This window comes from Nesoenas mayeri, assembly GCF_963082525.1.
Source record: "Nesoenas mayeri genome assembly, chromosome: 9".
NCBI classification, from domain to species: Eukaryota; Metazoa; Chordata; class Aves; order Columbiformes; family Columbidae; genus Nesoenas; species Nesoenas mayeri.
Genome location: NC_137557.1, coordinates 17945615 through 17972689, shown reverse-complemented (window position 1 = coordinate 17972689; position 27075 = coordinate 17945615). Strand labels below are relative to the sequence as shown.

Here is a 27075-nt window from a genome sequence, read left to right as displayed (position 1 = left end):
AAAAGCCAGTTACAATGGCTTAGTTCAAAAGACACTTGAGTGTTGCTGCACTGAATGTAGAGCAGTTACCCTCCAGCTTCATTCTGCTTCCTTGTAGCAGAGCAGGTAGAAACTATAAACCACTTCAATGTAAAACATGTTTATTGGTGGGCGAACTACTTGACATTCCTGGTAGCTTGGAGCACATGTACAGATAAATTAACAAAGCAACTTCTGCATTTGTCTGTTGTCTGTCGATGCTGTAGTTTGAGACCTTGGAGTTGTCATCTCCACTGAGTTGTTGTCTAATCAAGAACAAGTGCTGGTTCGGTTCAATGTCAGAACTCGATTGGGTTCATCATTAGCAAGGATGCACTTAATCCAGCAGTGTTAAGCCTTGCCTGTGGACAAGCATCACGATGATACCACATCTCTCAGGCTAATGCAAAGCTCAAACAGTTCCTGATGAAGCTGTCAGGCTACCAACCCTATATTGATGTTCTCCTGATAGTTTTAAGTGCAGCAAAGGACAGGTCTATGCATATTGCTCCTTTATCTTCAGTGAAGTTATTCATTTAGGTTTTTTTAATTGGTAGAAGAGGTTTGTGGATCAATCATGTCTGATGGTTAGACCTTTTTTGCCCAGCATGTGGTGTACATATCCATCTGTGCTCCAGCAAGATGTCCTTACCAGAAATCTGCTTGAAAGTCCATCTGTGGTAGCTTGTGCACCCACATCCAGTGAGCACAAATGTATCTAAATCAATGGCAGAGTGAAGGGGAGTGCATGTCATTAGTACAGCTGGTTGTTCTGTAACATCTTGCTTAAGTGCATAAAAACCAATGATAGGTGAATGTATGTTTTATTATGTTGTTACAGCCTTACTTCCATGTGCAGAGCTGGAGCAATACGGACAGACGATTCTTGCATTGTTCTTAAGGTGAGCGGGTTAAACAGTTTTCTGTTATACATGTTTTTCTCATGTAGGGCTATCCTGTTCATATTGTGTAAAAAGCAGCACAAAATCTGGTACACTGGAGATTTCAAAGCAACAAGTTGTTCTTCTTTAAATTTAAAAATGGGTTCCCTAGTTTCCCTTTGTGTCTTTAAGCATTTATAGTGACATGCCTTTCTAAAGAAGTTTTAAATGAAGAATCATACTAAAAGATCAGTGTCCAGGAACAAATACCCCAGAGTCTGACAACACATCCATTTGAGGCTTGTAATCATTTTGGTCACCATTTCTACATAACATAGAAACAACACTGCTGCCTTGGTCTATCAATATGAACAAGGCATTGGTTTGTCTTTCAGTACTTTGTTTCACAAGGCTATAGTCAGAATAGTTGCTCAGTCTATATGTGGAATCTGTCACAGGTGGATGATTTCTCAGGTTTCATAGTTTTTTTGTATGCTGTCTACTTCATACTTTGGCTAGAGTAATTCATTATTAAAACAAAACAAAACTAATGCTGAAATATTGGATTTGAGTTTTATATCATTAAATACCATAGGAATGTAATCTCTTAATAGTCACACTTCTATAGGTAGCCAAAAGAAAAAAACAAAAAAAGCTGTTAATGAACAGCCATATAATCCAGAGATCAGATAATACTAACACAGCTTGTTTCTCTGTGAGACATTGCAGTATTACTGTAGTACTGCAACAAGAAAACATGTTTGCTTGCTTTGATTATTACTGTAACCGTCTGGCACACTCCAGAGCTTTTGATATATTTTTAGCATCCTTCATTCCAGAAAACAACACTTAGTTCAGACTTGGGGAAATGCCATTTAAATACATGAAAAAGTCATGTTTTCCCCTATATGCCCCTGTACCGAGACTGAGAAGACCACATGTACTCTTGGAAGGACTCTACTGAGTGAGGAGTCTAATCAGCAAAGCTGTCATTGTCAGGATTTGATGATGGGTCATCTGAGACCCAGCAGCTTTTTACAGGTGTTCCTTAATTAATAAGATTAATATCTTCTGACTGTGGTCTGGTGCAAACACCTGATGACTCCTGCAAGCTTACATTTTAAACTGGAAAACTTATCACCGGGGTGTCAAGCGCTGTCCCTTAGTCCTACTCTTTGGTAGTGCTGAGAGGAGAGTTTGTTGTATGTAAGATACTGCAGTAAGAAAGCGTATTCATTCCTTTTAGTATCCATGGCAGTGCAGTCTGGCAGCCTTTGGTATCTCATTGTTCCAGGTAACAACAGATGAAAAATCCATATGTTGGCTGAGGTGACGCTATGTCTTTTTACACAAGGAGGTCCAAAATGCAATTTATTCCAGTGTTGATAGTGGCAAATGTTCTGCACAGGCATCTGATCTTAAGAGAGAACGAGAAAGCCAAGCTGCATCTTTCTCCTCATTCGCCTACTTAGCTTTTTTCCCAAATTGATGCTCCCAGTTCCCAGGTCTCTCTTCTTTCTACTTTTAACACCTGCAATTCAAGAGCTGCAATTCCACTCTCCCAACCTCCCTCACTCCCGCAAACCTCATTCTTCTTTTGAAAATTTCTTCCCTTTGGGAGTCCACCATGGTTGCTTTAACCCCAGGCTGTATCCTGCTCAGGTGGTGGGTTCCAGAACTGTTGTGCTCTGGGGAGAAGAAATGGGGGATGGCTGCCATAGGCAAAGGCAGGTGCTGGCTGATAGCAGCTGCTCGAAGTTGTAATACTTGAGACTAGATGAAAGAGAAGGAAGGCACAGAACCTTCTTGTTCTGCCAACCCACATAATTTTTCTTCTGGGGTCGCTCCAGGAGCTCATAGTTTGAAGATAACACACTGTCTCAGTCTGTGGTAAATCCAGTCACTAATTGTTTGACCTCTGGTAAACTAAAAGAGTTTCCAGAAATTATCAAAGAGAACTTTTGCTGTCTAACTTTCTTCATTTAGACGATAGTCAGGGATGTGTGTTTCCAAAATGGCTTTGGTTTATTTTCATTGCCTAGTTTGAGTAGTGGGTTGGCCTGTAACATGAAAAAATAAAATCAGTCGGAGTGGGTGGGGAGAAGGCAGAGGAGGGTGATAAATAATGGATTCGATAGGAAGGGAAATGATTTCTCTGGAATACTAATAACAAAAGGTTTGTCCAGGTAACCCTGATGCATCCCAGTGATACCATGTGAATTAAGTATTCCAGCTTTACAGTCCATTTTCAGACTCTTACCTGCTGGCCAGAAAAGGTCTGGTGTGCTTTGTGGCTCTTCATCTCACACCTCTAATACAGTCCCCTAATCCTCTGTGTTAATTATATTGTACTGACCTGTAGGTCTACTGGAACAGTTAAAATGTGTCCCTTGGAATTCTCGATATTGTTTAATTTTAAACAGATGGAATTGCTAACAGTTGGATCAGATGTGTTTCTTGAGTGCTTGCAGCCAGTGACTTAACGTCTAGCCTTTGAATTCCAAGAAAGGGCTCATTTTGGGTCCATTTGGCCTTGGAAAGAGTTGGGAAGTACATTGTCTTTGTGATTCAGACATGGAATTCCACTTGTTTTCTTCCTTAGTCAAGCTGAATGTCATTTTCCTGTGGCAGATAAGCAGAGAACCGGGAGCTTTGGCTCACAGGGTTAGGGGCAAGATTCACAGCCCAAATGGTAATCCTTGTGGTAGCATCTGCTTTTTTAATAAATGTAGGCAAGTCCTGTAACTCTGCTTCCTTACCTGTGGAATGAAGATAAAGTATTTATCTATTTAATCATTTGAACAGTCGAAGGATAAAGGTTATTTCAGGTTCCCAAAAACATAACACTGAGAAACACTTTCTACTAGTGTAATGCTGTTAAAGACAGTGGAGTTACACAGCCAAAAACCTTGGGGTTATTCCATTTTCATACTTCTACTTGGTAAGGCTTGAGTGAACAGAGCCCCAGCTGTTGGAGAATTGGTCTTCCCAGAGTTAAGTGCTTTTCATTGAGCTTCAGGTAAAGAAAGATTGGTTTTAATATTTAAAGTAGAGAAGGTATGACAAAAATACTGCCGGCTGAGTATAACCAAGGTTGTAGAGGATATGTCAGGATACAGCAGATAGGAGCTGGATTCCCAGTGGACTTTATTTCTGTTTGACCAGATGGTACTACTTAGGAGTTGTCTTCCCTTCCCTACTACTCCCAGCAGCCAGCATGGGTCAAGGAAACCCTGAGATGATTCTTTACTGCGTTGTCTGTGGTCAATTCTAGATCGCAGGAGGGCTCAAGTACTTCTTGAGGGCTTGCGTGTAGTCTTTAAAACCACTAAAATCTTTTTTGTCTGAAGGTACCAATCTAAGGAACACTTGAGAATTGCTCTAGGCTAGCTGTTTGATTTTCTTTTTAAATTATTTTTAATCTGTGAGCTTCCTTATGAACATGGATGCACTAAACAATGGTGGTTTGTTTGTGAGGTTTTTTTTGTTGTTTTTTTCTTTAACTTTTCAGACTCTGCCATGTTTGGTTCGAATGTGTAGTAAGGAAAGACTGCTGGAGGAGCGAGTGGAAGGAGCAGAAACACTGGCCTATTTGATTGAAACAGATGTGGAGCTCCAGAGAATCGCCAGCATCACCGACCACCTCATTGTCATGCTTGCCGACTACTTCAAGTATCCCAGCTCCGTCAGTGCAATCACTGATATCAAGAGGGTACGTTTCCTTACTCAGTGCTGAAGCTTTGAAAAATGTGCAAAACCAATAATAAATGGGCTAAGGGTATTTTATTATTCTATTTAAGCCTTATTTCTGAGTTCCTCAAGAGAGAGCTGACCAGAGGTCCAGCAGGACTTGATTCCTGCTGCAGATAGTCCCCAAGTCTTTACTTGCTCGCTGCTTTTTCTGGAGTCTTTATTATCCAAGCTAAAATTGTTGTGTATATCTGGATTCTCCATCCTGTAAGAAGGATGCTGCCTTTATTCTCTGTCAAAGATAGAGAGATGGGCTGCGAGTAATTCCCTATAGCTTCACCATACGAATTTCATTACATTTTCTGGAGATAGCAAGTATCAGAATGAGGCGTTTGCTTCAAGAACCAGTATATTTCAGCTTCCTAAGAAATAATAGTCCATGCGATGAGAGATCATGTTCAGAATATCAATTCTTAGGTCAACTTCATGAAAAATGTTAAGTTCAGAGACTGTCCTGTTAAAGCAGAAAACCATGTGGATGCCATGTAGCGTTTCATATTTTGAGTTATCTGCACTTGCAGGAGTTTTGATAAACAGAGACCAGCTATACCTTGAACACTTAGTTTCATAATGTTGTACAAGGAGTTCTCATCTGTGAACTTTTTTTACAGATTGGCATTAATTTTCCAAAGCATTAGTGGATCGATCAACCTCAGAAGCAAGACTGGTTTTCATAATCTGCATAGGGCAATATCTGTTGCCTATTCTCTTCTTCTCTTATTGAGTCTGATTTTTAGAGAATACCCCTAAAAAATGGATTACAGAGCCTTGCTTTTTCTCTGAAACCAGCCCAAGAGGTAGATTCACTTCTGTGACTTTTATCGAATAAAATTGATTGTGCATATGGAGCTGCCTTGAATTCTATGTAAAAATAAAAATCAAATATATATAAAAAAAAATCAGTTGCAGTATCAAATTGAATAAGCAGAAGGAAGTTTAGCAGCTGATTGGGGAGAAATGAACATTGGCTGTAGCATCAAAAATAGGATTAGGTTCCAAATGTGAGTGGAGCAAATATTATGACATTACTTGGAGTGTTCAGAAAGTCTGTGCAACAGTTGGCTGGGACGCCAGGGTTGCTCACTTTGTGAAGAATGCTTTGAATTACACCCTGCAAGGGAAAAACTACATCAATGAGCACTCTGCCAAACAGATTACTTGTCTGGTTTAAATCTTTTAAACAATGATATAATAATTGTGTTCTAATATATAATCCCATTCTAATATAGCTGTTCTAGAGAGAATTACTCATACAGCTTGATTTCTGACAGTTTTCTAAGTACTTTACTACTTAATATGAGCAATTTCTGGCATTTAGTGTGGACTTTACATAGTGCATCATTTAGTGGAACCCTGTTGTAGAGCATTTGGAGGGCAGTCAGGATCATAGATTAGTTCTCATTGGAAGGAACGTGAGAAGGTCTGAAAGTCTCAGTTTTCTGCTCAAAGCAGGCTCAGGGCTGAGCTTAGCTGAGCTTGCTCAAGGCTTTGCCCAGTCGGCTTTAAAAACCACTGAGAATGGAGATGAAACGATCTTTCTGAGCAATTTGCTCCAAAGTTTGACTATTCTAACAGTAAACTTTTATTTCTTATATCCAATAAGAACCTCTCCTGTTTCAAATTGACAATTCTCTCCATCTCTTGTTGTGCATCCCCATAAAGAGTCAGAGTCCCTGTTCTCCTCATAGGTATTAGAGAATACCACTATGATCCCTATAGCTGGTGCTCCTATTAATTATCATACCCCAAATCAGTTTTTCCTGCTTTGTAAGCAGCCTAACCAGTGGTGCATCACCTCAATTCACTGGTGTTAAGAAGGTACCTTCCAGAAACTTCCTCGATGGCAGAAGTTGGAATTTAACATCCACTTGAAGATGGAGGTTCTGTGATTCAGAGTCTGGCTTTGATTCATTGAATTTTCCCACTAAAACTCCCCTTGATTCTCTCCTAATTTTTTCACTGTTCCTGGCTCGTTTCTGTTAAGTAAATAAGATTATTTTTTCACCTGAATATAGTCTGGATTGAGTCATAACTTCATAGAGGTGTTTTGGTCTCAAATATATTTGAATTTACTTATCTTTAACTCAGCAGAGAAATTAACCTTATTCTTAACTTCAGTTATTGCATTCAGGTGGTAAATGAGGACATCAGCTCCTGGAACATTTGTCTTTCTAGCTGCCGTTGGTGTGGTAGACAAAACTCCAGTAGATAAGTTTACAACAAAAAAAGAATATCGCACCTGTAATTTTCTTGGGTCTAAATTTGCTATCTGTGCTTTATTTGGATAGCTTGACCATGATCTGAAGCATGCCCATGAACTGCGCCAGGCTGCTTTCAAGCTCTACGCTTCCCTGGGAGCAAACGATGAAGATATCCGAAAAAAGGTGAGCAAAAATGTCACCAGTCAGGCCAAGATGTAGCCAAAAGTTCACTGAAAGGCAGTGCAAGAATTTACAGCCTTCTGGGCCTTTTTTTTCCCATTGTGTAAATAGGTGGAATCGAGAAGGTTCTTTTTCTGTTAAGTTAATATAAACTTTCAGCTTGTGCTTTCTTTGCATGGCGTTTGAACAAAAATTGATGTCTTGCCTTAACAAAATCTAACAGCAAAGTTTATTTATATAAATATCTTCACAATGATGACCCAGATTCTCACAATAAAGGAGAACATAGTCACAAGCTGTGCAGGAGTATTTTTGTGGCATAGGAGTCATTTCTGTGTTCCGAGGGACAGGATATTTCACTGTCATGTGTCCTATTATAAAACAAATATTCAAATATTTCTTTCAAAAATAAACCCTGGAAAGTCTAATCATATTGGAAACAAAGTCAGAATTTGTTCCAGGATTCTGAAGTGAGCGAGGGGGCTTGCACTGGCATAGCAAAGCAGTTGGCATGAAGGAGAGCAAGCTCTGTTCAGACGTCACTAGAAAGAGGCTGGATGATTGGAGCACTCATATAGTTAAACATTTCTGAGGAGAATGGAGGGAAATTCAACAATGAATGATTAAAAGCACCATTTCTTTTTAAATGAAGCATGGAGTTGCAATGTCAAATGTGCTGAGTACAGGAGGCAGGAGAATTTCCCGAGTTTCTCTGCGGGTTAAAGGAAAAATAGAGGGAAGAAAGATGTGCAGAGGAAGGAGTCGGGAAATCAGTGTTGAAAAGATAACTGGCAGGAAGATTTATCAGTGGGAAACCATTCAGGATCTCCAGAATTCGAACCCATACACTTCTGTTTTGTTGCAGGATGAACTTATTTAGTTAATAATAAAGATCCTCCTATCAAAGCATTAGTTTTAATAAGTATGGGGGGGTGTACGTGACAAAGTTGATCTGTTATACAAAAGCCATCTTTAGTCTTGGTATTAACTCCATTTTATCCTAGTCTTAAGTGCTCATGCTGGCCATGTCTGAATATGGCAGATGAACGATGTGGTTATTTTTCTGGGTAGCTCTACAGCATGGCTCTCATCTGTAGTTTGTATGTTTTGTGCACTCACACATGCTCTCTTTTGTTTTAATATGACATGAAGGGTAATTTGTATAAATATAACCTTGATGATTAATAAAATAATTTTTAAATAGTAGTGGAGCATGGAATGTAGGGTTTTTTTTTTTCTAAATTGTATGCAGTTACACATGACTTTCCACTTAATTTGGGAAAACAATGTGGCTTGCTGCTTTTAGCTACACTTTTTAAATGCAATATTAAAAATGTTGCAGACAAAACAACAAGCCATAATCGCTCATATTATTTTATTCATATAACGTTAATTCCCTTTTGCTCCAGATCATTGAGACCGAAAATATGATGGACCGTATTGTTAATGGCTTGTCTGAATCCAGTATCAAGGTGCGATTAGCTGCAGTCAGGTAGGAGGCTTTTCTCATTCCTACAAATACTTTTGTTCTTGTTAGAATTTCTGCTAATTTTTCACAAGCTAACCTGAAGTCATTTCTACTGTTGGAAAGTGCTTTGGGCGAGTTATCCTGGGCTACCACCTTTTTTTTCCTTGCTATTTACAGTCTACTACTTACCACATTCTAAGCTGAGTCTTTTTGTAGAAACAGTGTATGTTTTACAGTAGGGTACGTGTGAGTGTGTATGTTTTACAGTGAAGATTTATTTTCCATCCTAGATGTTTGCACAGTTTGTCCCGTTCTGTACAGCAGCTCAGGACAAGTTTTCAGGATCATGCTGTATGGAAACCTTTAATGAAGGTAAGTAAAGGAAAGTCTCAACTACTGGAGTATTCTGTTCCATCAAAGGAGTATATGGCATCTCTTCAATTTCTATAGCATCATAATAGAAATTACCTAGAAATCAAAATTCTGTGACCTAAGTGAGTCGTAAATCAGCGAAAGCCAAGCAGCAGCAAAGAGGACTGTAATTATCCCACAATTCAGAATTCACAGTCCCCTGAAGGGGCTTGGAGGGGGTGGTTTGAATGCTTTAAGAGTTTGTGAAAGGCCAAACATGAAAACATGAAACGTTTGTAAATGTAAAACACACGAAAAGGATGGGATTGCTTGAAGGAACACAACTACTACAAAAGAGGAGAGCCATGGAAAGAAAAAAAAGCAAGTGTGGATGTCAGACTTCTGTGTAAAAGCAGCTGCTGGCAGTTGTTCTTTTTGATTTGTGCTAAATAAGCTGAAGTCAGAAACCTGTATGTTCATTCCAAAACATGTTAATTCTTAATAGAAAAAGTAAAACTAATATTAAATAAAGGTAAATTAATTTTCAGCCAAGATTAAGAACAACTATGTAAGTCCTTTCTCTCTCTCCAGCCTGTAGAACTGTATAAGCCATAGAAGAATGTCTAAAACAGTAGAAGTTACATAAAGGTACTTTAGTGCAAGCCACTGTAATGCAGTAATTGTTAATATTTACGGTTTGCTCACTGCTCTGAAACCAAAGGTGATATTCCATTTCAAAGTGATCCCTTCCTTGTCCTACCAGCTAACGGAGATTCCTTGCTCTCCCTTTGTGACTGCAGGTGTTACAGAATGCTCCAAATGAAATTCTCATAGTAGCATCTTCCACGCTATGCAATCTTCTTCTGGAGTTCTCTCCAAGCAAGGAGGTCAGTATTTATCCACAAACAAGAAGAAGAAGTAGACAAAAGTGAAGTTATACAATGGTTCAATAAGCATAAAGGTATCTTAATTGGTAGCCACTGCTTGTGAAGTGTTACAGAGCTGAAATGTTAGGTAGACTGTATCACTGATAGCTTGTGAATTTAAAAAATCTGTTTACAGTGCTGTGGCAGTTAAATATGGCTGGTTAGTTAAATGTAGTCTCTAAAGAAAAGTAGACATAAAATTTTGGAATGTTTTACTTGTAAAACATTAAAAAATTAATAAGCAAGAAGAAAACAAACTGATAGTTGGCAGAATGATCCATTGTCTTAGAGAATGACTGCTGTGATCTTGAAAATGCTGGCATAGCTGAGTCTTGCAGATTTTATTGTTCTTGAATGAGTAATACAGGATATCTGCTCTTGAATTCTGCAGTGTCTGTATTTCATACAGATCATACAGCCGTATCAATACTGGAACAATTCCCCATGTCTTAAATATCTCTTAAGTACATTTGCAAGAGTGTGGGACATGTGGGCTCCTACTTTGGATTACCTCAGTTTGATCAGTTGATCTTGATGGTTTTAGTCAGATCTGAGAGACAGAAAATTCCCTGACATAACCCCAAGCACTGTTCACTGGCCCTTGGGCCTTCTCGTTCATACTGCACATCACACTCAGCGTAGTGTTTCCACTTCACATTGCATTGAAATGCTGACTGCTCTGTCAGGACACATGGTTCGAGTAAAAACCATCACTGCCAAAAGAAAATACTGCTTATACAAAATGAAGGCGTATTTAGAAGTGTTAGATTTGGAAGCATCTATAAACCATCTTTATTTGATGTATCACCTTTTTTTTTGAGATAAGCCTGTTGTTACAACGTGCAGCCTTTTCCACACATTCCTGTTTTCTGATGAATTCAGCTCTTAAGAGAGTTATAAACCACCCAGCTTCCCTCAAAACCTTGATATGCTCAATTATTCGCTGCTTTTGAAGCAGTAGCTTCTGGAAGAAAGGAGCACCTTGCGAACTAGAGCAGTGTAAGTCGTTGGACAAATCCTTTTAGCACAAGCACTTCAGCTCTTAGATGAAACTAGTACTTCAAATTCAGTTCAGGTTGAAAGCGGTTGTTGCAGACTAATCTACTACATGAATCAGTTTAAAAGAAAAGGTGCACGTGTTGATATCTTTCCTGTCATTTAAAGATGCGATGCTACAAAGTTTTACATTTCACTCTTACCATCAAGAACAGTCTCCAGTTTTCTTTATCATGCTAAAGTTCTTCTGTTGGATTTTAGTTTGATCTGATTACTAAACACAAGTGTTAAATATCGAGAAAGATATAAAGTAGCTTTCAGTGTTCTTAATCTCTTTTAAATGGTCACATACGTCCCGCTTGATACCCAAAGCGACGTGATTGCTCAGGGAAGACTTTTTGGAGAGCAGCCCCAAGCTGCAAGTTGTTGGGGAAAAGCTATTTGCTTGTGTGAGTGTGGCAGATGTGTGCGTAGTATCACACGAGTATGTGTGTATATACAAATATGTGTATATATGTACAGGTAAATGGATACACATGAGATTAAAGCAGCCTTGACCTGAGTTTTTCATGGAAACTTACCTTTAGTGCTCAAGAATATAGGATATAGCTTGGATGTTTTGTATGAGTGGACTGGACATGTTGTAAACTCAAGAATAAGATACAAGCAAGACTTTTGTATGATATTCAGATTTCTACCTATGTCTAATTAGTCTAAATAGTGTTTTAAAGATTTTTTTTTTTTTTTTCCCCTTTTCATTTTAGCCTATTTTAGAATCAGGAGCCATAGAACTTCTATGTAGTTTAACGCAGAGTGAAAATCTTGCCTTGCGAGTGAACGGCATTTGGGCTTTAATGGTAAGTAGAACACCCTGATGAAATCCCACTTGTGTTTTTGCGGTGTATGTAACTCATCAGTAGTTATTAAAAACAACATACCTGAAATCGGGCTTGTCTTTCCACCTAACTACAGAGGAAAACAGTATCAGCCTGGAACGTTTCATCAATTAGTCCATAAAATAAAATGGACTCTTCAGTTCTGATACCAGTTCAGTTGCCAAGATCATTCGGTAGCATGCCAGGGGACAAATAAAAGCAGCTAATAACCAGGTCAGCTGTGTAGCTGTTCCTCGTAAATTAAAACCTTTGCAAGATTAATTCTAGCAAGGATATAGGCTTGCAGGTCTATTAAAAGAGTGAAAGCCCAGGTTTAAGGTAAAAAAATAAAGCAAAAAATGTGTCTCTTTCAGAATATGGCATTTCAAGCGGAACAGAAGATCAAATCAGACATCTTACGAGGTCTGAGTACAGAGCAGTTATTCCAGTTGCTTTCTGATTCCGATGTAAATGTTCTGATGAAAACTTTGGGACTGCTCAGGAATCTTCTATCCACTCGCCCAGTAAGTAGAGCTGCAAACAGACCTTCTGAAAGCTGATCAAACATGCAGACAATACGCATTAATTCTTGTTTGTTTTTGTAAGACAAGTTATTTTTCTGTTTAATGTTTGATATATTGCTAAAGCTGAGGCCTTTAGATTTATCCAAGTATCTGTAACCAATTGTACAAATCAATGGAAGAAAATATGTGAAAGAATTCTCTACATCTGTGAAAACTTTGAAATTATTATCAAATACAGAACTAGGCAGTTACATTGAATGTTCAATTCCCTTGCATTTAGCTTTCAGCAAAGGTGTAATCCCCTGTGAAGAACGGAGAGAAATCATGCAGCAAATGTTTTTAGGGAGGGAGAAAAAAACCTCCCAAGCCTCTACTGTGCATTTAGCACGTGTTGCGTTTCTACCATAAAAAGGTCACTACAAAAAATCTTCTGATATTTGTGCTCCTTTAATCTCGATAAGCTTCATAGAAAATTAGCTCTGTCTTAATGTGAAAAGATATTTAAAACCAGTCATTCATTAAAATCACCCTGAGGTCTGAGAGCAAAGTCTCATTATCAGGTAGGGTGTTCTTAGCTGAAACTGTCTCCCAGCTTTACCTGCTTCCTGTAGGATGTTTTAGAGCCAGAACCAACTTCTCTCATTCTGTGCCCAAAACTCCTTCCAAAATAACTTACCCAACACCTTTTGAATGAAGTCTCACTATTAGCAATTTTAAGAAATCCTACAAGAATCCGTAACGTCTTAAAAACTTGTCGTGTGCCGTGTGCGGGTAACTCTGATGGCTGTTTGCTGCCACTCTGGAGTTTTGCCATCAGTTAATACAGCAGATCTATTTTCATCTTTTCCTGTTACTCCTAATGACTGATTTTATTCTAGTATAGGTGTTTCTAGTCTGTGATCAAATAATCTTTTACCTGCAAGTCTCTTAACTCGAGACAGTTTTCCTAGGTGACAAGTGATGTACATGGCTTATTGCTGTGAACCCTCTCAGACTTGTGAAATGTGGATATCGGACCTGCTCACCGTGATCAGTAAGAGCAGCAAATACCAGATAAGAAACCTCAGTTTTCTTCCCCCATTCTGATATCCTCCTGTTACCAGGAATGGAGAGAAGTGGGTTTTATTTAAAGCTCATGTCCAGCAGGATTCAGTCTCCATGCAGCTGGGAAACCAGCATCTTTCCTCCAGGTGACAGGGAGAGCAGAGCCAAGGCCCATGTCCTGCTCTCTCAAACAAGACCAAGCTTCAGATGAAGAGGAATATTGTGAATTGTTTCTGCTGTGATGGGTTCTTGGTTTTGGGAGGTGTTGCTTTGTGCGATGCTGCTCCTCTTTAGAGTTATTCAGTAGGAGGAGGGATGCCCGTTCTTTGTCTGGAAGGTTGCGCTGACTGTGTTTCATCATTGCTTTGGCAGCACATAGATCATATAATGAGCACTCATGGGAAGCAAATCATGCAAGCGGTGACCCTCATTCTGGAAGGGGAACACAATATAGAAGTCAAAGAGCAGGTACCCTTTTTATTTCATGTTGTCTTGGCAGAATAATATTTAAGAAACATTTAAGAATGCTTATTCTTAATGGGTCAGCTGTACTTGAGGTTATGATGTACTGTGAATATTTTACTGAGATTTGTCAGACTAATAACTTCGGAACCTACAAGAATGCTCTTCTTTCTAATGGGTTATTACAAATGTGTTTGAATTGAATCCAGAGTGGGTTTTTTAAGTGCAGGTTTGGTAAAGAGGAAGGCGCTGTATGTGAGAAAAGAAGAATTAAATCCAATTGCCTGGCAGAAAGGAGACAGTAGGAATAAGGGAAGAGAAAGAAGCCACCAGGATTTTGCACTGGGGAAAGTGTCGTGGTTCTTTGCTACTGTATGAGTGGTTGGAGCAGTCAGTAATGAAGAACATCATCATTGCCTGCCTCCTGGCAGTAAAACATGCTGTGCTGGGAGATGGGGTAACTCAGCTGTTCTGCAGGTAGCAAACACACAGCAAATGAGTATAAAAATACAGCTAAATCCAGGCTGGTCTAAATCTCTGCCCAGTGAAGAATGGACTGAAGGCAAACAGGCCTTTTGTGGCTTTTTAAGAGCAAAATTAGAAAAAGAAACAAACAAAACCAAACAAACCACAGACTGACGTGAATGCAGGGCAGCTCAGACACAGGCACCACACAAGTGCTGATCATTCTTTGGTGCCCTCCTGTGGACATCCCTGCATGTCCACAAAAGATGGATAATTCTCCCACAGCGATTTGGGAAGGAATTTGTAGAGCATCTCCCAGTGTCTCCTGAGAACCAGGAACGTTGCCTCTGCAACTCTTAATGCCGTGTGCCAACATGGGCTGTGTTGTGTCAAGGTTATGCTGTAGATTGGCTTCTCTGCAGGTAATAAGTATGATGAAACTTCTTGAAAAATCTTTACTAATCTAGCGTCTCAGCAGATAGGCTTCTGTCTTCCCTTTTCCTGGCCTGAAGAACTAGATGGTTGTGTTTGTTTTTCCCCCTAGCAGCTGATAAATAATACACTGCTTTATTTTCCAACTTGTTTAATCTTTTCTATATGCTGCCTATTTCTATGGGACACTTAAAATTTTACTCATTGAAATTAATTAATGAATGTTGGTTTGTACTTTAAAATGGCAATAATTGATGTTTTTTGCCAGGGCTGTTCAGCCATAGCCGTTAACTCTTTGGCATTGGCCCCAGATGTAAGCAAGCGGGAAACTCCAGATTAAAGATATTAAAACTAATTAAAGAAATTGTTCAGCACAAGTTCAAAGCTGTCAGGGAAACTCTGTAACTCATGGGATGTGATCTGTAGCCAAATAAGTTTTTTCTCTCTTTCAGACACTATGTATACTTGCCAATATAGCAGATGGAACAACGGCAAAAGAACTGATTATGACCAATGATGACATCCTGCAGAAAATCAAATACTACATGGTACGGGGAATCTCTCTTAATGGTTTTATGTTGGCCCTTTGCAGGAATGAAAAGAGGGTACTTCAGCATTTTGTCATGTATATTATTCAGTATCATGTCCTTAACTTCCATATACCCGATTGTATTTAAGAAATCATGTGGTACAGAGTTGTACTGAGGTTCTGATGAAAATGAAATATCTGAGAATGTTATAGTGACTTAAGTAATATCTGTAACAAATCTACATGGAAAATGTTTCGTGATCTTGGAGAAGACATATTTTATAGACCTACATAAATATTTGGAAGGAATTGATTGAATGCTACTCAAGTGCCTTACGTTATGGCACTGTCTTTGAGAGAAGCTGCAGATAAGAATTAATCTCAACTTTGCTACCTTATTTGTTACAGGATGAATGCCAAAATGTAAGTCTATGAATTTCTGAATTTCTTCTTCTAAATCTGAGTATTATTTTTCTATATTTAGAGTCATTCAAATGCTAAACTCCAGCTTGCTGCCATGTTCTGTATATCTAATCTCATATGGAATGAAGAAGAAGGTAAGAAAGCTTCATTATTAATACATATACAAGTTATTGTCCTGATGAAGAGGCTAATTTTGCATAATAATAAATATTTGCAGTGCACAGCACAGTGGGATCCAAAGCATAAAGGGAAACATCATTATAGGAATGATATGGAATAAGTGAGAGTGGTCAGGGGGACATTGAGGAAAGTGTTGAGAGCTGTTCTGGGGCAGGAAGGGGAGACACAAGAAGAATGTGTCAATAAATAGGAGTTGATCGTGGGTTTGGTTTGGTTTGGTTTTTTGTTGTTTTTTACACCCTATGGTGTAGCTTATTCCGCATTTCTCAGGTCACAGAACCTCATTCAGTGTGTGACACTTGGCTGTGCTGCTGCTGGCCTTCCGCTCATTGTACTGGCATTATCCAGTGCTCTTGTCGGACTCAAAACCACCTCCGATTAAACGTTCTCTGCACCCAAAACAGAGCGATGAGAATAAAACAACTGAGGTCAAGCTTCTGACTTCAAGATAAAACGTGCTCAGATTTTTGCCTTCAAAATTGTCTTTAAACATATGCACATGGAGTACAAATAAAGAAACTAGAGCTCCCTTGGCAAGCAGCCACAGCTGAAGGAGTTTTTCCATTGCCATGTTCTAACTGAGCTGTGCTCCATACTCCTCCTTGAAGGTGGTTTCTCCTACCACTCCTTTCTTCTGTTCTGCAGACGTTTATTTTTGATGCTGATCCCAACAATGTGATTTATTGTTGCAGGTTCACAAGAACGCCAAGATAAACTACGAGATATGGGAATAGTAGATATTCTACATAAATTGAGTCAGTCATCAGATCCCAATCTGTGTGACAAGTGAGTATAAAGAAAAATTCAAAAGGAAGATTAGAGGGAAAACTTTGCTTTTTGTTAAAAAAGCATCTTGTTTTGAAATCTCTTTATTACAGAAAAATTCCCTAGAAAAACTGTGTGTCATTGCACTGACTTTTATGGTATATGAAGAAATTGTAATGAACGCTTACTTAAACAGCAGGTTTTGTATTGTTCGGGAGTAACAACTTTTGCTGAGTTCTCAACAGTATAAAATAACTATACTTAAGACTTTTCTAAGCCAGTGGAAGGTTCAATCTGAAATACCACTGATACACAAATATTTGTGTTTGCCTTGGACTTAACAAAGTTCATGAGAATTGGAACAATGGTAAACCGTCTCGTAACACTATAAATTACAAAGATAATACAGGGTCACCACTGTTGTTAATCTCAAATTTGTTTAAAGTGATTAAGCTTAACCATAAGTTTTCACATACCTGTTCCTTGAGTCATGTTACAGTATCTATACAGATCATCTACCTTCTTCACAAAGACATATAACCAAAATAGCTAATGGCAGGTTCTGCTTTTTTATGTTAATTTTTTTTCAATTATCCCACATACAGTTACTAACAACCCATATTTCTTTGAACTAAAGGAGATGATCTGATCTTTGGAAGAGGTCATACACAGACAACACAACTCAGAACCGTGCAGTGCTTTAAAATGCATGAAATTAGGGTTTCTTGGTTTTATGAAAGATATTCCAGTCTTCTTAGGCATGTTTGTAGTAAAGTTAGGACTTCTCTGTTAAAAAGTCTATGCCAAACTATCAGTATTGAAGGTGATGATCAAGAACATATACATATCAATAAACAGGCTGATAGAAAATATGGAAAAGCTGAACAGGGTTTTCAAACCGTGAGAAATAGGAATAAAACTGAGACCAGTAAAAATACTTTCTAGTAAATGAGCATTTCTTGTCAACTCAATCATAAAACACTTAAGCCTTGGTGTGTGGAGGACAAAGGAGCAGAGCTGCTCGCTTCAGGTGGTAGGAGACACTGAATTAGTTGAAGTGATGGTGACACTGCAACGCTGGACTCTGGGGAGGTGTCCTTTTCTTAACCAAAATGTTACACAACGTTAGGTTACGTAAATTCTAGTATTGCACTGGCTGTTGCTTCTTTTCTCCCTCTCGCCTCATGGTGTGTTTTTGGTAGGAGCGGTGTTCCTGCCAGGACTAACATGCTTTTGGCATGTTCTGAGTTACAACACCTCTTCCATTTCTCAGCTCCAAGACCTGCTTCTCATGCTACATCTGTGTTACAGAACAGTAATCGCTGTTCACTGTTCTTGCTCTTCAGGGATTTTTTTTTTGTGTGTTGATAATGAGGTTCAATATACATCTCAAGCCCCACCACACTTGAAAGTTGCACAGTTTATGCTGAACATGTAATATAGATAGTTAGTTCATCTGTTCTATTTCTCAGATGCAAGGTGGATTCTGAAATTGTTACAGCCCCACAGAGCAACTTCTGCATCAGGGGCTGAATCCTTCCAGGCTGAAGGAGCCACCTTGCTCGACTTCTTTGACCTCACTCATTCACCTCTTGATGGCACATCATATATTATTTTACATAAAGTTGTTGATGATAAAGCAAAACCCCAACAATTAACAGATTGTTCCTTTGTTGCAGGGCGAAGACAGCACTCCAGCAGTATCTTGCATGATCAAAGACTAATTGAATCTATGGACACCCCTTAAGGAACAGCAGGAGATATTCCTGACTCCTTGTATTTGCACAAGTCACCTTGGGCTGCATTTTTCTCAGGTGCAGGGAGCTGCTTTGCAGAAACAGTTGAAATGATCAGGTCTCCAGTGCACTTGAGAATTTTCTTGAGGTAGTTTCTTTACTCAGAGGACTCTTGGGGGGTTGTTTTGGTTTTTTGGGTTTTGTTTTTCCTGAGCTACCTGGACTTTTGGATAGAACAATCAGTCATCATTTTCCTTTTGGGCCTACAATTTTCTGCTCTTGCTGCAGCCTGCGTGTGTGAGTGGGTGCGCTCGAGTGCGTGTGCTTGGGTGAATGTGTGTGGGTGCGATACCTCAATTTTGGTTTTCTTTTTTTTTTTTGGTGTGTGTGTGTGAAAATCTTTTTCTACAGGTTTTCAAGGGTTAACCATTGTTTGCTGTACGAATACTTCAATGAATTATATACAGTTTGAATGAAATGTTATTTAAAAAAAAAAAACAAAACAACAACCAAACTGTTGTATCCCATAAAGTTTATTTTGAATTTTGAACAGATGAATGTTTTTAAGTAAAATATATGCATTTCTGAACTTGAGCTTAACTTACATTATACTTCCTTTTTAAAGAGAAAAATAGAGGGAGACGGTAGACCCCACATTATAAGCAGCACATTCTGTACTGACAAGGTCCAAGGATTCTTTACCACCACACAAGGTCACCTGGTACTGATGACGCGCTCAGATCCATGGAATGGGTCAACTGGATTGGTTTGGGTTTCTTCACATTTTAGAAGAAAAGCTCATACTGCAGAGTTTTGGACTGTTGGCCTTTCTGGAAAGGAACAGGTGGCTGCAACATCAGCAGGCATAAGCTATGGCGTTAGGAGCCAAGGACTTGCTCAGATAACTGACAAGTATTTGCTGATCACTAATATCACGAAAGCGAACAGTATGTTGCAGAAGTTGTACTTCAAGACACCAGAAGGAGCTGGCAAGCAGTGATTAAGGGATTGCTTTTGTTTTGCATCCTTTACCTCCAGATATAGTTAAGAGACTTCAAATTATGTCCATGAATGATCAACTAGGTGCATTAAGCTGGGGAAGAATTGGGGTTTGGGTTTTTTGGTTTGGTTTCTGGGATTTTTTTGTTTTTTAGCTCAGTAATGTTGCTACAGATTTTGTGTATATATGCAGATATACACACTTGCATGGATTTGGATACCTGGATAAGAAACGATGGGATTTTACTATGTTCAGATGCCTAGATTGTCCATAAGTTCCTGAAATTGTGCCTGTAAGTGTGGAGGAGAAAACACAAGTACAAATGAAGACGACTGTGTAAGGTTAGGCTGGAATGTGAGGCCCCAATGGCTTCACAGTCAAATACTCATAGAAAGAAGTGAGGGCAGCAAGGAGTTCCCCTTAGTGCAGTTCAGGGTTCTTGCTTTCTTCCTGTATCTACTTTCTGATGTCAGTTTAGACCATAGCTTTAATAGCCGGAGTCTCCAAACACTCTATTTCCATAGCACTAACAGGCACACTGAAGATTGCAGCCGATGTCTTAAACCAAATCTTGCTTTTGTTACGTGGAACTTGAGGAAGGCTGCAGCAACAAGAGAGGTCTGTAACTTTGCTAACCAATTTTGATAAGTATCTTAATCTTCTGTTTCTAATCAGAAGGTCAAATTGCGATAGCCTTACTTTTTTCCAAGGTAACTACTTGTGTCAGAAAATGTGACCACAGTTTGGCCTGGAATTTGAATGTGCTGTGTATCAGATAACTGTTATCACTTGGTTGCAAAGGAGAATATATACATTTCATGTAACTTCTTCCACTCTTGAAAGACAAATAAAAGTGAGCACCTGACACTTTTTCCCCAGGCATTGCAGTAAGTGACTGGCAGTTTTTTTAATGTCCTTCTGCAAATTTTTGATGGTGGACTTTGGGGGCTGAACCAAAAGGGAAAGTAAAAATGTGTGAGACCCTGATAAATATCAATATCTCAGAAATGAAGTCTTGTTTATAAAAGTCAATCAAATGTATTTTTGCTTGAACTGAGAAGAAAGTTCCGAGGCAGGAATGGCAAATGCAAAACTAGAGTGTGCATCTGACTTGTATATTTGCACTCCTGCTACGTACGTTTAGGAGCTCCAGTTCTTACATATCTCTTCTTGTCTTCCCCCAATTCACTTTTCTAAAAGCAAATCTGAGTTTGATTCTATAAAACTTCGGTGCCTAAAGGTGTTCAGAAAAAAGGTGAGTAAGTATCTGTACATGTTTTGAGGTGGCTTCCTAAAATTCTACCAGAAAAACTAAAAAACAATGCTCAGACAATCTTATTGCCGCATGAGAACGGTTGACGTTTTCCACAGATATTGATAGGACAAACTGTTGGATGAGAACATTTTTACATTCAGTTAAGCTTTGTGAATAACTTTTGATGTTGCTATAGGTATGTACAAAAAGAAGAATATTGTAAATAAAAAGAACTTTTACCAGAACATCTAGATTTTTCTCAGCTTCATGGAGACATCTCAGTTTCCTGTGCCAGCGTCTCTACAGACTGACAGTCGCCAGCCTGAGATTTGCAGGGGGAACAGACTTGTTTGCTGGTCGGCCAGATCTTCACCAGCTTTATTTAGGTAGAAACATCTTGTGAACTGCAGGGTTGCTTGCAAAACAAGGCAAGTACAGAGTTTGTCTGGACGCAATACAAATCACCAGGATTTCTGCTGTTCTTGTGCCGTTTCTCTTCTAAAAACCAGTCCTAATGAGTTTTGCTAAGTGTGTCCACTCTTCATATCTTCGCACGGCGGTGGTTATCCTTCCCTCGGAGGTCACACGTGTCAAAAAGTGAATAGTTGTGCCGCAGGTTTGGCGTGCTGGTTGGCAGACAAATGGGACACTTCATTGCTCCCCACCACCTCCAGTCCACAACTGGAGTAGTCTCTCCCAGACAAAGTCAAACGAGACTTATTTCGCTGTTTTTTCAATCACCAATTTGTGTTGTAGTAGTGGAAGAAGCTAAGTGAGCTGCTCAAAAGCATCTTTTGCCAGTATATTCTTAAGGCAAACAGTTCATATTCTTTAAAATGTATTTTTACAGATGTCAGCCATTGCAGTAGATGCTGCACGAAGAATAATTGAGGTGCATGAGATTAGATCCTTGAAGACTAGAAAATGGATTTAATAGGACTGTCTTTGGTAATCCTGAAGTATAAGTGCATGGTAGGTGTAAGCACGCAACATTTCAGTGGTGGTTAAAATCATCAGACTTCACTGGAGGCTTTTTTCTGCAAAAAGAGACACTTGCTGGGGGCATCTGTGGGTGCAATTTGTGGAGCTGGAGGAGCCCTGGCTGAGGCTCAGCCCCACTATGTCCCTTGGAGGTACTGGAGGGTCCCCTCCCCTTGCCTGTGGTGTTAGGGGGGTTGACATCCCAAAACCTGACCCCTCGACCAGCTGGAGGACCAGCCCACCCCTCGACCAGCTGGAGGACCAGCCCACCAGACATCGTCTGCCATCCAAAGTCTGTACCTGAAACCCGAGTCACCCCAGGCCTTGGAAGGGCTGGGGTGAGCAGCAGCCCTGCCCAAATGGGCATCACATCACCCTGGGGGGGTGCTGGGCGTGGGTGCTGTGATCTCACCGCAAATAAGGAAAAAAAAACCCTACCAACCTTCAAAACCTGAGCTGTGTTTGGAGTGGAGCCAGCAACTTACGCCCTCTGCTCGGTGCTGGGGAGGTCATGTCTGGATCCCGTGCCTTGTTTTGAGCCCCTAGTTAAGGTGGGACAGAGCAAAACCGGAGTGTGGGGGTTGTGCAGTGGGCTGGGGGCAGCCGGGCGGGTTCAACAGGCAGAGAGGAGGCAGAGGGGCCCCAGCCACAGCTGAGAACGATGGGGAGGGGGAGCTGAGTGGAACTTGCCGGCTGCAGCAGACACTGGTAGGGGAGCCGGCGGGCTGGGCTGTCCCTGCACCCTGACATGCCCGTGGCAGTGTTGGGTGCTGCCATGGCAGCAGTGGCGTCACCTCTGCCGCCCTCACAGGCTGCTGTGTCTGTGCAGTGAGAGCAGCACCTCATCTCTGAAAAGTGCGTAAGCAGAGCTGTGTCCAGGCTTTGGCGCTGCTGCAGCCGGTACAGCCTGGGCGGAGGAGCAAGGATGGGTAAAGAGCTTTCTTTGCAGTGCAGGTTGGATTCACCTAACTAGAGGACGTCCGCGGTGCTCTGCGCTTGGGACCACTGCTCAAAGGACCCGTGTTCCTGCAGAAGAATGGCTGCAAAGAAAAAGGAGGTAGTGCTGCAGGTAGTAGGGGCCAGAATTCTAACGCATCTTTTGAAACCGTAGCAAATGTGAAGGATGAAGTTCAGTCCTGGGGAATCTCAGGTTTTGCTGGCAAAGCTCTACCGTGAGGTCCTTGTGGTGGAAAAGTGTTCCTGGAGGCAGGTAGAAAACACAGCAGGTCAGATCTCTCCCCACACTCAGTGCTGTGGGCTGCAGAGGGAGGTGCTGTGGGGTGCAGAAGGAGGTGCTGCGGGGCCACAGGTTGCGTTTCAGAGCTGTTACGAGCTGACGTGGGTTTGGCTGCTTTCGTAGATCAAAATACATCTGTGTTTCGTGGGACAGCTGTTCAAAGGGCGTTTAGAAGTAGGGAACTGGGAAAGGGGGGGATTCTCCTGGATGGCAAGCGTCACTGAACGTTTCTGACCTGTTCACATATTTAGGAAGATTACTGTAAAAGTGGAGAAGTTTGGAGCAACAAGAAAAATTCCAAGGCTGAAAAACCTATTTAACCATTATTTGTAGAGGAATTTTTCCCTATTTACACTGTGTAAGTAACCTAATAATGCTTTGTAACTACCTGCATAGGGGAGAGAGGGTTTCTGAGAGCAGTTTAGTGTGGAAAAACATTGAGAAAGTAGGTTACCAAAGTAGGTTATGAAAGTCTCCTTCAAATTTTGAAACACATTCAGTCTTCACAAGAGTGAAATACAGAAAGAGATTATGGGCTCTTTAACCTTCTTTATTCACTGTTAAAATTGGAAAGCACAGACTGAAAAGGTGAGCATTTGTATACAAGAAAGAGGGTAACTTACATTAAGGTAAAAATGGTTTCTGCTGCTGTTTGTCCCACTGTGTTCCTGTGTGATGGGGAAAATCACATCAATCAGACTTGGCATCTTTGGCAACTAAGGAAAAGCTGGGTCTAAATCTGCAAAAATGTGATTGTTCACATCTGCAGGTGAAAGCTGAACCTCATGTAGGACTTAGTGTGATATCCTAGAAGAGTTCTGGTTATATTCCAGAAAAGCAAAGTCCTGGCAGCCTCAGGGCTTCCAAATTAGCAAAGCACTTTGAAGGGTGCTGGCATCACCTTCTGAGTCCAGCAGTGAACTCACGGCTGAACTCACCACCAAGTATTATCATAAATGATTTGAACTCATCAGCGTTCTGTGAGACACTCTGAGGATGGTCCTAGCACTGCTGATTCCTGGAATAATTAAATTTCTGAATTCTGCAGGTGTTCTCTGAAAAAATTAGGCTTGGGGTCATGTGCTGAAGAGGAGAAGGGACAGAGGTGCTTGAGCAACTCCTCTGAGCGAGGTGGGGTCCTGCAGAAACCGTACCGGGTGACCTCCAGTGACAGCTCTGGAAATCTGTAATAGGCCTTCAATTTGCACTGGAATTTCCACCCTTGAAAACCTTGACTTTGCAGTTTCAAGGGTCCTTTAATGAATGTTGGCATTAATCATTGTAAAATAGCTGGCCTTATTGTGACTTACTGTCTTCCAGTGTAGACTAAATGTCGTTAAGATTAATGATACCAGCTGAGAAAGTAATTAGGAATCCTTATTGTTCAGGATGAACAAAACCAGATTTTAACCTTTCTTAAGAAGCTTCTTTTTTAGGAAAACATGTTGTGTTTTTTTGAAGTACATACTAGGTGGCAATTCCTGTAAGATGGGGAAGATTCTAAAGATATTTTTTTTTTTCCATTTCAACAACAGTATTGGAAGTGTGGGGTAATATAGTACATGGCGCAATGTATGGAATTGTCTAGAGCATCCTCAACTGGGTAAATCCCTGAGCAACCTGACTAAACACTGAGCTTTAAGCAGGGAATTAGACTAAGGAGTCCGCAGGTCCCTTCCAATCCAGATCTTTCTATGCTCTCTGCTGTTCACTATGTTTTGCGAGCCTTTATGTAGCAGCTGGTGATTCAGGTAGGATATGCTGGGCTCAGACCATCCGCTAGTGTGCTGGCATCAGGAAAGCTGTGTATTTACTACTTGATTTATCAAGATTGAAACATCTTGGAGCACAAGTGTGATGGGAGCGGCTGAGGGACCCGGGGGGTTCAGCTGGAGAACAGGAGCTGAGGGGAGACCTTCTGATCTCTGAACTGCCTGAAAGGAGCTTGGAGCCAGGGGTGTCGGGCTCTGCTCCCCAGGAACAAGCGCCAGGAGCAGAGGAAACGGCCTCAAGTTGCGCCAGGGGAGGTTGAGGTTGGATGTGGGGAACAATTTCTTCCCCAAAGGGCTGTGGGGCACTGGAACAGGCTGCCCAGGGCAGTGCTGGAGTCACCATCCTCTGCTGGCATCTGAAAGATGTGTAGATGAGGTGCTTAGGGATGTGATTTAGAGGTGGACTTGGCAGTGTTAACAGTTGGACCAGATGATCTTTGAGGTCTTTCCCAACTTAAATGATTCTATGATTTTATGATCCTAACAAAATATAGCCCATATGCAGGCATGGTGAGAAACTGCTGGTGGTGAATGATCTGGTTTATCAATGTGATGAGGCCTGGATATGAAATAGGTGTGAGGAAAGGAGGATGTGTGCTTGAGCTGCATGTTGGAGCAGCACCCAGTGCTGCGGGTCAGCCCAGATGCCGCCTTGCTGCTGCTTTTGGTGCTCTGAGCAGGGACGTGGTGGGTGTCCCTGGCTGTGTGACTCTCCTGCGTGTCCATGCTGCGATCCTGGCAGCCTGCAGAGAGCCGGCCAGTTATCACCGGCGGCTCTTCACTGTTTTGGCTGCTAGCCTGCATTAAAATGTGGCAGACTTCCATTTAAGTGAAAGCAAAGTAGCTCTTTGTGTTTCTGCTGCCACAGCGGCGCTGAGGTTGGGAGCTCGGGGTCCCTCATCTCCGCTGCTCTTCCTGGTACACACAGCTGCAGCGCTACGTGGTAAACCAAGGCACAGGAGGAGCATCTGGAGCCCTTCCTTGCCCACAGATCTGGCTGCGTGGCTGCACAAGGGCTTGTGTTGCCAGGGAAATCCTGAGGTTGTGTGGTTGTTTCATAGACCTTCCCTCTTGTGCCATACACAGCACAGCCTGGAGGCTCAGCCAGGGCTCTGGCCGGTCAGCTGTGATGCTGATCCCCTAGAAGAGGCAGGGGACCATCTCCCCAGCCACTCCCCAGGACAACTCTGAGTCTTTCTGCAAACTGGGGTCCCCAAGCAGCCAGACTGCTCAAATAGTTGCCACAAAAAGGGGGAGCAACTAAAAGGCTCTTGTCTGGATGCTCCTAGGCTTTCCATCTGCCTTTCCTTGGTTCCTGTGAGACAATTTAGGTCTCTAATCCAATAAGCCAACCAGGTGGTATCTTAATGTTGCTTTCACTGTGTTTTTACATTTTCACACAGATTAACATCAATAGCCAGGAGCTGTGGGAAGAAATGCTGTGTCTCAAAGGACTCATTGGTAAGGGTTTGGTCAACATAATAAATGGCTTTTGTTGTGTTTAAAGGGCACCAGTACTGTTAGGAATCAATTACTACTGAACCCAGAGCCCTTCTAGTGCTCACCAGGAGTCTTTCCACACTCCAGACAGACCTATGGGAGCTGCAGCTCAGGATGTTCGGGTTGGACATGAGGCAAATCTCCTTCCCCGGGGTGGTGCTGCAGAGGTCACTGAGGAGGAGACCTCAGTCCTCAGAGGTTCTCAAGACTCTTCTTGTCGCCGTACCACCCTTGTGCAGTCCCCTTCCAAATGATGACGCTGCGAAGCGGGAAAGTGCAGAAACCAACCTGTTGGTCTATGTCTAAACTGGCCCATTTTGACCTAATTCTTACTCATTTTCCTGCTTGCAGTTGTTGATGTGTTTCAAGCCTGGTGTGGTCCATGCAAAACAGTAGTGGATCTTTTCCGAAAATTAAGGAATGAAGTTGGCAGTGATCTCCTGCATTTTGCTGTGGTAAGATCTGATTTGGCACTGCTTAGCATTGGCAGGTAACTAAAGGCTAAAGGCATTGATCTTTCCAATATTCAGCCAAAATAACAGCCCAGGAGTTCCAGCCTGCCAAATACAGACACTTGGTTACATCACTAAGAACCCATATTTTAAGAATTTTCAGGCTTCAACTGTACTATACTTTTCAGATTTCTGCTTAAGCAAGTAGCACTAGACAGAATCATTGACATATGAGTCCTGATGTACAGGGAGAGTCTGAAGGAGCTGGGTTTGTTCACCCTGGAGAGGACGAAGCGACAGGTCTCCAGTAGGGGATTAACAGAGAAGACAGAGACATCTCCCAGTGCTACACAGCAAAAGAACAACAGACAACAGGATCCAATTGCAGCAGGGAAAAATCCAAGTAGATAGGAGGGAAAAGTATTCAGCATAGTGACTGGACACTGAGACGAGTTCCCAGAGAGGCTGTGGGGCACTGGAGATGCTCAAAACGAACACAGCGTCCTGTAACACTGGGACTAGCCCTGCTTTGGGCAGGATCTTGGACTAGAGCCCTTCGGAAGTCCCTCCCTACCTCAGGCATGCTGTGATTCTGTGGTTAAATGCCTTTCCTGGCTGAAGGGCAGCTCTGGGTTGCTGACAGAGCCGTGGGCAGTGAGGTTGCTGGTGGAG

At 41.2% G+C, this 27075-nt stretch overlaps 1 protein-coding gene across 4 annotated transcripts in view; it reads left to right on the top strand.

Moving 5' to 3' along the window:
• ARMC8 (armadillo repeat containing 8) overlaps positions 1-20071 on the top strand; it is a 66185-nt gene extending 46114 nt beyond the window's left edge. For all 4 annotated transcript variants that reach the window (XM_080350104.1, XM_080350103.1, XM_080350102.1 and 1 more), the window contains 13 exons: positions 860-920; positions 4411-4611; positions 6938-7033; positions 8440-8522; positions 8789-8870; positions 9650-9736; positions 11536-11628; positions 12021-12170; positions 13587-13682; positions 15026-15121; positions 15587-15659; positions 16398-16491; positions 18150-20071. In XM_080350104.1, the coding sequence (XP_080206230.1) occupies positions 860-920; positions 4411-4611; positions 6938-7033; positions 8440-8522; positions 8789-8870; positions 9650-9736; positions 11536-11628; positions 12021-12170; positions 13587-13682; positions 15026-15121; positions 15587-15659; positions 16398-16491; positions 18150-18183 (1246 nt within the window). In that variant the 3' untranslated portion in view covers positions 18184-20071. The remainder of the gene's footprint in view (positions 1-859; positions 921-4410; positions 4612-6937; positions 7034-8439; positions 8523-8788; positions 8871-9649; positions 9737-11535; positions 11629-12020; positions 12171-13586; positions 13683-15025; positions 15122-15586; positions 15660-16397; positions 16492-18149) is intronic.
• The last annotated feature ends 7004 nt before the right edge of the window (positions 20072-27075 follow it).